Source organism: Actinia tenebrosa, unplaced genomic scaffold (assembly GCF_029948245.1).
Source record: "Actinia tenebrosa isolate PJP-AT-01 unplaced genomic scaffold, QUT_ActTen_1.0 PGA_scaffold17__23_contigs__length_9995812, whole genome shotgun sequence".
NCBI classification, from domain to species: domain Eukaryota; kingdom Metazoa; phylum Cnidaria; class Anthozoa; order Actiniaria; family Actiniidae; genus Actinia; species Actinia tenebrosa.
Genome location: NW_028292577.1, coordinates 4,215,893 through 4,226,526, shown reverse-complemented (window position 1 = coordinate 4,226,526; position 10,634 = coordinate 4,215,893). Strand labels below are relative to the sequence as shown.

Below are 10,634 nucleotides of genomic sequence, written 5' to 3'. Positions count from 1 at the left end.
GCGCTACAGAAATACACGCCATTATTGGCGCAATGGAAGACATAAAGAAAATGTATGCATACAACTAAGAACAACATTGGATATCTCAACACTGGACTAACCTTCGTGTTATTGTATTGCAAGAGCTCTTTTAACCTTTAAAAAGGTTAGAGGACAAAAAATACCGATATGTAAACTTACCAGTTAACATATTTTAGTACGCAGCGAAAAGGATCGAGAAGTTCTTCCTCGGTAACCCAGATTGGAAAACAACTAAATCAAACCAGAATTACAGAGGTAATGGGTGCGTCAAGCTTCTTGCCATCACTGAATGCCCGTTACCTCTACGTTACATATGTACTATTCATCCAAAGCGGTAAAAGACTAACTGCATGTCAGCAGGACAGCAATAAAAAGTACATCTTGCCAGCAGGCGTGTGCTTCCCTCGACCTTATGGCAGCGGTACTTGTACCTCGGACTACGATGTGGGCCTGATTGGACATACGTCAGGAATACTGACAATTGAATTCAACGCTTACTTCAGTAAAACCTTCAAAAAGCCATCGGAAGAACTTTTTGACACCAACGTTTACGCGTATACCCTTGAATACGCAATGCCTGAGATGTTTACTGGTATGACTGGATTCTTTAAGAACATCGTCCCTTATTTGGGTCTCAAGCCTTGGTATCAAATGCAGGAATTGGCCAGCGCCTATTTTAAGGTCAGTTTGTTTGTCGACAAATCTGATTCGCAAGTTTTCAAATCAAGCGAAGTTGAGAGAAATTGTAAAACTACCCTGTTCCAGGATAGAGTACACGCAATATATCCTGAAAGTAAATAGCCCTGTACGCGTCTTTGTCATAGGAATTTTACTACTTGACGCGAGACAAAATAGTAAGCAAAAAACATAGTTAAAGTAGACACTTAAAATTCTATTGTTTTCTTTTGTTTTACTTGGACTGTTAGTCACTTATAATCAGTGACGGATCCAGGATTTTTCAAAGGGGGGTTCCGTTTCTTAAACTGTGTATAATTCTCTTTTGTTTAGTCGATGTCTAACAAAAACATTGGCTCTAATCACCTAATTTACTATCTAGTAACGGAACTTAAAGGTAAATTAAACATTATAACAGTAAATATTTATCATTTCGTGTTCAACATTATCTTTGTGGATACTTTTAAGCAAAATTTATATAAGACATATTTCTATTACCTAAAAGATCAAACCTTCAAGGGGGGTTCCGTGGAACCCTTCGAACCCCCCTGGATCCGCCACTGATAATGCATTTTCGTTTCACGAGCGAAGTAAAACAAGGATGGGAAGAGGTACTTGCTTTCGTTACCCTGAATGTTGTACTCAAGTATTATCAAATATTTTTGTAAAAAAAAAAAAAATAGCGGTGAAATGGCTGTAATCTGGGTTTGTTTCACGGATATATGGCGTGCACTGTAAGGCACGGACATCTTTATACATTCAAAAGGTTCTGACACACGGTGCAACATTGCATGCAACATTGCACGCAGCACGAATGTTGCAGTGTGTGTCTACCTCAAACCTGTTGCACGCAACGTTGCATGCAACAAAACTGAAGTTGAATCGCGCTCTACTCTTGCAACATTGCGCGCAAAAAATTTCATCATGTTAACATGGCTGCAACATTGAATGCAACGTTTTGAAATTTCCAGCCAATCAGCTTGCTCAAAATTTATAACTGATGACCAAATATCTTAATATAGCAGGCTGACACAAGCGATGTTGCGTGGTTTTGTTGCAGTATGTGTCACCCCGATTCAAATTTGTTGCTTGCAATGTTGCACCGTGTGTCAGCACCTAAAGTGGTCATTCAACGTGGTCAAGGAGAAAACAAACTATCTTATTGATCAGTTTTATGTCATAAAAATATTTCATTGCAAAATCCGATGCTCCCTCAAAAACCTTGTTTTTTTTTACTTACTAAAACGAATATCATTATCGATGGCTTTTCATTTCATTACAGATGTATAAATTTAAAAAGGCGTTCTACGAAGAATTCAAAGTCTATGCCCTAGCTAATCTTGGTGGGCTTGGACCTATCAAGTCAGTACCAGACCGTAGTTTGTATTTCAGACGATCAATCCAAAACCTTGAAAACTGGGACAGAACTAAAAAGGCAGTCAATAATATTAATGACCTGAGGAATGAACACAATAAAATCTACGAACAGAAAATGATAGAAGCCCAAAAACACTTTGACACGAGAAAGAACTATCAAGAGATAGTTAGATACATGTCGGAGGTAAGATTACTGATAAAGTCCCCTTAAGGGTTCCTCCGTGCCATATTCAATTGCAATAAACTATACATTGTCACGTTACGAGGGATGTTTTTTTTTTTTTTTCTTCTTTGTGATTGATCCCAAATTTGTACACAAAGTTTTGATTCATTATCCCAAAATCTCACGTATTTATAGATCCTTTTCGAGTTCCAAATTACCGCTGTGTTCCTTGATTACAGACTCATTTGCACAGGGTTAGCCTCTCATCAGTGTTTAAATATTCACAAAACTCCAACAATACAAACACGTTGAAATTCGACGACCTTGACTGAGACACGTGAATATTCTGCACAAAATCGAGCCTGAGTAAATGAGTCTGTAATCAAGAAACACAGCGGTATTTTGCCAACTCAAAAAAGGGTCTATTTTGATCACTGTTCTCATAAATAATCCCTTGATCCCTGAACTTATTCATACGATCCCGATCACGATTTTCTCGTACTCTTATTGGGCGAGAGACGGGTATCACGTGGACGTGAGTTTCGATGTTTCCCGGCTCTCAGCAGGTAACAATGTCATGTTGTTCACCGTTAACTTCTAGAGGAGTAGATTGAGTCAAACTATGAATTGATACAAGCTACAACGATATATAGAAAATATAATAGCATTAGTAGCATGCACCACCTGTGCTTCACAATATGTTGAAGTCCCTTTGGTCTTTATTTGATTTCTAGATGTCTTTAGCCCTAGTGTATGCAGCCGAGGCCTATCACACCAGAGGTGCCATACGCCACGTGGTTGGTGATCTTCAAATGCGTTTACCGATTGTCAAGGCAACCACTATAGTACAGGATTACTGGGTGTCTATGATCGAGAACTGGGCTGACTGCAACAAGGAATATGAACACTGCACTGGGCTCAATGTAGAAGCCTGTCTCCTCAAAATGAGCAAATATCTGCGCCGTACGTTCCATGCAATGAAAAGCATCTACAATATTTTATCACGGATCCCTAATCCTGGGAACGCTCTGAAAGCCACTAACCTTCTTCCACCCATGTATCCCTTTCAACCTGACCCTGAGCAAATAGCCCTAAAATGGGTTTTAATATTTCGAGGTAAAAGAGAAGAAATTCCAGAATTTAACACAAATGTCAAGCCCTTCTTGGATACCGTTGGCTGTAGTGGTCAAAGAGAAAAAGCACCTTTGGATTTTGACTGCATGAAGAGCATCCAATCTAAAGTGATGTCATACAACAACATCCTGGTGTCTGCTACAGCTAAAGATTCTGCAGCTATTCAAGCTATCTTTATTTTGATGACCAATGGACAACAAAAAACCGCTCCTCCTTAGACCTGACAATTTACAAAAGTACACAACACAACTAATTTTAATACAGTCAACTCTCGTTATAGCTGACACCCTCGAGACCGTCGCTTGGTGTCCGTAATAACGAGCATCTGCAATAGCGAGAGTTATTTTTTTGTCAGTATTTTTTGCTGGGGATGTTGCTTCTGTCCGCAATAGCTGTGTGTCCGCAATAGCGAGGTGTCCGCAATAGCGAGGTGTCCGCAATAGCGGGGTGTCCGCAATAGCGGGGTGTCCGCAATAGCGAGGTGTCCGCAATAGCGAGGTGTCCGCAATAGCGGGGTGTCCGCAATAGCGAGGTGTCCGCAATAGCGGGGTGTCCGCAATAGCGGGGTGTCCGCAATAGCGAGGTGTCCGCAATAGCGAGGTGTCCGCAATAGCGGGTGTCCGCAATAGCGGGGTGTCCGCAATAGCGGGGTGTCCGCAATAGCGGGGTGTCCGCAATAGCGGGGTGTCCGCAATAGCGGGGTGTCCGCAATAGCGAGGTGTCCGCAATAGCGAGGTGTCCGCAATAGCGGGGTGTCCGCAATAGCGAGGTGTCCGCAATAGCGAGGTGTCCGCAATAGCGAGGTGTCCGCAATAGCGGGGTGTCCGCAATAGCGGGGTGTCCGCAATAGCGAGGTGTCCGCAATAGTGAGGTGTCCGCAATAGCGAGGTGTCCGCAAGGCGAGAGTTGATTGTACTGTATTAGATTGCGGTTATTCCATCTTTTTAGGATTATCGTTAATACTCAGCATCATTAAGGCATGGCTCTCAGATGAAAAACTGTTTAGCCATATCATAGCCAGTTTTCTACGAATCTTCCCCAAACTTGGCAAGTTAATGTCTTTTGTGAAAAGAAGGAACCTTAGAGCCTTGGTTACCATGGAAACTAAGTCACGTGACCACAAGGCCGCCATCTTGGATTTTTAAATAAGCCGTTTGAAAACGTACCGAAACATCTTTAAAAGTCATGAAAATGCAGATTACTATTCATATTTACAATGCCTATATGGATCTAATTGGATATCTCGGAAATTATTTTAAGTTTAATTTTTAGAATATTTTCTATTTTTTCCAAAAAATTAAAGATATTCTAAAAATTAAACTTAATATATCTTCCAAGATATCCAATTAGATCCATATAGGTATTGCAAATATAAAAAGAAATATGGATTTTCAGGACTTTTGAAGTAGTTTCAATACGATTACAAACGATTTGTTTAAAAAATCCAAGATGGCGGCTTTGTGGTCACGTGACCTGGTTTCCATGGTAACAGATATGCGGTAATTGCTTGCCTTGAAGAATTACTACTACGAGCCAAATTTGGGAAAGATTCATAGTAAACTGTCAAAGATATGAATAAATAACTGATTTTCCATCACTTCCTCAAAACAGCCATGCCTTAATGGTGCTGAGTAGAAGTCAAATATAAAACGTAAAAGAAAAATGATTGCTCGTCTAGAACTAGAAAGAAAGAAAGAATGAAAGGAAGGAAGGAAGGAAGGAAGGAAGGAAGAAAGGAAGGAAGGAAGGAAGGAAGGAAGGAAGGAAGAAAGGAAGAAAGGAAGGAAGGAGGATGGAAGGAAGGAAGGAAGAAAGGAAGAAAAGAAGGAAGGAAGGAAGGAAGGAATGATGGAAGGAAGGAAGGAAGGAATGATGGAAGGAAGGAAGGAAGGAAGGAAGGAAGAAGGAAGGAAAGGAAGGAAGGAAGGAAGAAAGGAAGGAAGGAAGGAAGAAAGGAAGGAAGGAGGATGGAAGGAAGGAAGGAAGAAAGGAAGAAAAGAAGGAAGGAAGGAAGGAAGAAAGAAGAAGAATTGATAATGATGTTCTAAGGCTTAATGATGAAGCTTACTGAAATATAATCTTTTGAAGAGCTATTAATTGAGTTGTCCATTTTCTTGTACAAAACAGTTTATTGCTTTGCTCTTATATTCACTCCTCAACATATAATCCCAAAGTACTCAGTTGCTGGGCTACACCTGACGTCATTTCCTGCAGTTTCATGCAAAGTGTTCATCAGCTCAATAGCTGAATGTCAGTTTCTATGCATTTCATTGGATTTGCCCAAATCAAGAGAAAATGAACTTTTATGACTTTTGTCTTGCCCGAAGTCCTCGACTATAAGAAATTTGTTTGCAGGCATTTCCGCCATTCTTTCTGGCTGACAGCACATGGTGGTCAGTGTTTGTCACCATTTGCAGGACATAATGAGATTCAAAGACTTTACCAGCTGATTGAAACCCAGCAATGCTTTAGACTGCGAGCAGTCCCACTTTTCCACAGGACTCAGTAAAAACGAGTGTTTCAGGATTGCTGTGGACTCACGCTTATTCGGCTCTGATCTCCGTGTGAGTCCACAGCAATCCTTGCCCTGATATGTCAGTAAACAATAGTGATAATCGCGTATATCATGCGATGTCTTCAAGGTTATTCGGCGCTCGCTCGTTCAATGTTCCGGGAAAAGCGAATAGAACCTCTGGAGCCCAGGGTACCACGTTTGGGGTCCAAGACAAAAACGAATAATTGGTATACAACTAAATACAAAAAATCGAAGCCTTTAAAATGGTTTCGTCGACTACAAACAACATTTCAGAACATATCTCAACCCTAAGCTCCATGTACTTGATGAGAATATTAATAAGAAACACCAATCATTCAAGCTATTCTCGGATCTTGGAACGACCTATCTCCCATTGTCTATCGCCATTGCCATTGACTATTGCCATTGGCTCCGACAGCATTTTTTGAAATACGTATATATAAAGATTCACCGTATTAATCCTGGCCCCTCGGAAGGGGATTATTTGTATTTTATTATATTAGCTTTCACACTCCTAATGATGATATTATTATGGAATTAATACAAAGACCATTAACAAACCAGACTAGACTAATTATTGTTTAAAGCAATACAAGAAAGCCAATGCTTGTGCTACGATTCAAGTCTTCCAGAAAAGTAATATTCTTTAGCCTTATAAATTTGTAAAGCCGTCAGCAAAATATATTTTAAAAAATATATGGGGAAAAAAATATATATATATACAAAAACTAATTTGGCTTTTTAACATAATAAGAATGAAAAATATTTTGGTAGCACTTGCTACAATTGTTCTAGTGAATACACTGATTGTATACTGCGAGGTGCACAGATCGAAAGTCATAATTCTTGGAGCTGGTATATCGGGCATTACAGCAGCTTGGACGTTAGAAAAACACAATATAACTGACTTTGTAGTTCTTGAGGCCCAAGATTACATTGGTGGAAGAGTTAAGTCTATAAACTTTAAAGGAGTTGTCATAGAAACGGGCGCCAACTGGATTCATCATGCACATGATAGTGACAGTGCACCGTTATTGAAGCTGAAAAAGCAAGTGAACTTGAAGGGCAAATGGAGTAATTATTCTGATGTTGTTGTAAGGTAAAACTATAATATTTTATATTTGCTAAAACATGTTATTCAAGACTGAAGTGTAATGACTTTACGCCTGATTTCTTTCTATTTCGATTTCTTTGGTAGTAAAACGGCGATGATATAACTGCCACACGTAAAAGCAATACAGCAAGTATTGCTATTTCTAGTTGAACGCGCCGGTCGCCAAATTTCACTGGATCGTCAAACGTTTAAAGTCCATCAAATCGATCTCACTGAAAGGAGAAACCTATCTCCAAAAATAATAGGCTTAAAGTCAGTACATGCTAGGTTTTGACATACAAAAAATAACTTACAGTACGCACGTTAAAGAATCTCAATGGTAGCGTTATTTTACTACCACTATATCAAAATGCTTCGCGAATTTTCTTTCTTATTCAAATTTGTATTTCTTCATGAAAATAGTAAGACAATAGACCTATCCCGAATTCGCTTGACTGGTCACGAAACAATGGTTTCAAATCGAGGTTGAACTTGATGAATAAAAGAATCAAGTTTAGTCTCGACTTCAAACCATTGTTTCGTGGTCAGTCAATCGAATTCGGGATAGGTCTATTGGTGCTAATTAACTGAACAAAAGAAAGTGTGCAAGGGAGTCTGGTAGTGGTAATAAATGACGCGATAATGCAAGTGTCCTATTTCCATTCGCAGATCTATACTCGACAGTGATTGGATAATTTCTTATTTGTCTTAATTTTGAATTGCCGTTAGGGTGGCCTTGGCTTGAGCATACGGCCTGCACACTATCATCAATGGACTTGAAGCCCCCACAAGAAGTAAAACGGTAGCAAGGGTTCAAGCTCAAAGGTGTCACTGCACTACAGTAGTGCACTACCCGCCTCTTACCTCTGGGATCTCGGGTTAACGTGAACGATTCCTGCCGCTCGACATCACATCTTTGCAAAGACTCCTGATTCAACGGTTTTTCTATGGGTTCTCTGGTTTTACTCTCTCTGAAAAACCCAAAACACTTAATTAATCTTTAATCTCTAACTCAGCCCTGTCCCACTTAGATCAGCCCTGAGCGAGGTTTCTCAAGCTTAAGTGAAATTTGAAATTCTCATCTTTGAACCTAATACTACATATCTCGTTTTGATTTCAACAGGAGCAGCAATGGCCACATCAAGCCACACAATGATATCATGAGCAAGTTTCAAAGTATTCTCCAAGCTGCAACAAACGAAAAGAGTCACGAAGACATCCATTCGTCGTTTAGAAGTCGACTGTCCCGCAATGGATGGGAGAACAACACCGTGTTAGCAAATATCATCGAGTATTTTTACATCGACTTCACGTGTTCTAGAGAACCAGACACTGTGTCTTTCTGTCACCTTGTTAATCGGGAAAATGATTTTTTCGTATCTGATCCCCATGGATTGAGCTCTTTATTTCAATCCCTTTATAAAGGCTTTATCAATAAAATCGAGCTGGGGAGAATCGTTAATGCTATCACATACAATGATGAAGGCGTTCGAGTCTATACCACCAACGGGAAGACATTTCTGGCAGACTATGTGATCTGCACCTTCAGTAGTGATGTAATACTAAGCAACTTGGTTGCATTTTACCCGCCTTTACCTAAATGGAAGCTGAATGCATTTGCTAAAATGCCCTTATCATTGTATACGAAGATTTTTCTCAAGTTCCCTTATCAGTTTTGGGACGAAAAGGAGTATATTTTACACGAGTCTGCGCAAAGAGGTTACTTTCCTGTATTCCAGAACTTCCAAATTTATTGTACTGCAGGACTCGGTATTCTGCTCATCACAGTGACCGGCCAGGAAGCATTAAGGGTGGAAAGGCAATCCATATACCAAACACAAGACCAGATCATGGTGGTGCTAAGGAAATTATATTGGCCGGAAATCCCTGAACCCTTAGGTTTGTTAGTTAAATTATTATTAAGTAGGTACAATTACAGCTATTCTCAAACACACGCGCCCTCTAGCGATTGTTTCTGTCGCGACGAAGAAGGTTTTGGTGGAGGTCAATCACAAGGCGTCTCCATAACATTGTCGGAAAACACAAAGCTATAAGGGCACGTGGCTATAGAATGTCATGGAAACGCTTTGATTGACGTCTGCCAAAAGCTTCTTCGATGCAACACTGATAAACAATCGCTAAAGCGGCGCGTGTGATTGAGAATGGCTGTAGTAGTTCTTTTAATTTCTATGAAGGGTCTTCCATGCGATGGTGACTTATTCCTAGCCGACCCGTTTTGCTCTACGTTATATTAAGGGTTGAGTTTTCGAGGAAGAAACACGAGCCAGCCAACTCAGCTCACATGCGGCGCTTGGGATGAATGTGGTACCCGACTGTGCACACGACTCCTTGGAACCACAACTCTTAAGACGCATTGTTACTTATACCAGAAAAAGCACCAAACTATTTCGTTATTGAAGGCTGGGTAAATTTGACAAGTGGGAGATGTCTATTTGTGTATATTTGACATTAGTCCCTTTCATAGTTCCCTGCACCGTCTTGAAAGGTAGCCGTGCCTTTGCATCGAAGCGAGCTGAATGGTGAGCTTGCAATGAGAGACACATGCGAATAGTTGAAAAAGGTCTCTATCATTGCCAGCTCACCGTTCGTCTCGCTTCGATGCAAAGGCACGGCTACCTTTCAAGATGGCGCACACAAAAGAAAACAATGGACTAGAATTGGAGTCTACTAATGTGTATTAGACATATATATTTCACAGGTTAAATGACTTCACTCTGGTAGCATTTAAACTAGACGTTGGAAGGTAACCTTGAAAGGAAAAATTCGTTTTGTAGACTTTTTTTATCTTTTATTTTTTAGGTATATATTACGATCGGTGGTCGCAAAACCCATTTACTCAAGGAGCGTATAGTGAAGCAGTCCTCGGCACAACCACGCGGGATTTTCAAGACATGGTACAAAACGTCAGCCATTTGTACTTTGCCGGAGAAAGCAACTTCAGAGAAATGGTATGGCTATATGCAAGGAGCCTTCATAACAGGTAGGGATGTTGCCATGGAAATTGTCAAGAAAATAAACAAGAAAAGTTGGTCATAGCTTCGTATAGTAGTTATCATTAGAGTGAGTGACATCCATGGACGAGTGTTATTTTGTCATTTTTTCTAATGTGTTTGAAACATGTGCAAACATACGATGAAGAAATATTCCATACGAATATGCTTGAAACTTTCTGTACAGTATTTGCATAAAAATAGAGTTCAGTATTGCTTTGGTACCCCATAATGGCCGCTGTGACGTCACGCGAAAACGCTCTATCGAAGCGAAATTAAACTATACATGGTCAACTGTAAACACTTGCTACTAGGAAACACTCGTGAAAGATGTTTTACCTGGCCTGACCTTTTGAAGGAAATATATAAAACGCATGTCCTTTGACTCTCGGGCTTCCTGTCTTCTCTTTTTTTCGATCCCTGAGCCATGCCATTCTACACGATTTGGTAGAGTAACTAGAATTACACAGAGTAATCTTCATCCAGGACCTTTGTAGATCGAATCAGAATTTAGAAGTTGATTTTTGCGGAGGGAGGAAAGCCGGAGAAAACCCTCGAAGCACAGGAGAGCACCAACAAACTCTACTTACATACGACGAGTCCATGCCGAGATCGAATTCATGA

At 40.2% G+C, this 10,634-nt stretch overlaps 1 protein-coding gene and 1 pseudogene across 1 annotated transcript; both read left to right on the top strand.

Annotated features, from left to right (window-relative positions):
- Positions 1-212: 212 nt before the first annotated feature.
- Positions 213-3,980, top strand: LOC116295367 (uncharacterized). Its single transcript, XM_031703164.2, has 3 exons — positions 213-702; positions 1,979-2,257; positions 2,971-3,980. The coding sequence occupies exons 1-3, from the start codon at positions 280-282 to the stop codon at positions 3,586-3,588; spliced, it is 1,320 nt and encodes a 439-aa protein (XP_031559024.2). The 5' UTR covers positions 213-279; the 3' UTR covers positions 3,589-3,980.
- Positions 3,981-6,001: 2,021 nt separating this feature from the next.
- On the top strand, positions 6,002-10,056 carry LOC116295371 (uncharacterized; annotated as a pseudogene).
- Positions 10,057-10,634: the final 578 nt, after the last annotated feature.

Bases quoted from the DNA above. Each gene is read 5' to 3' on its own strand.
- LOC116295367 (XM_031703164.2), top strand. From the start codon at position 280: ATGGGTGCGTCAAGCTTCTTGCCATCACTGAATGCCCGTTACCTCTAC. The intron at 703-1,978 runs GTCAGTTTGTTT...ATTTCATTACAG, and splicing joins TGGCCAGCGCCTATTTTAAG to ATGTATAAATTTAAAAAGGC. The intron at 2,258-2,970 runs GTAAGATTACTG...TTTGATTTCTAG, and splicing joins TAGTTAGATACATGTCGGAG to ATGTCTTTAGCCCTAGTGTA.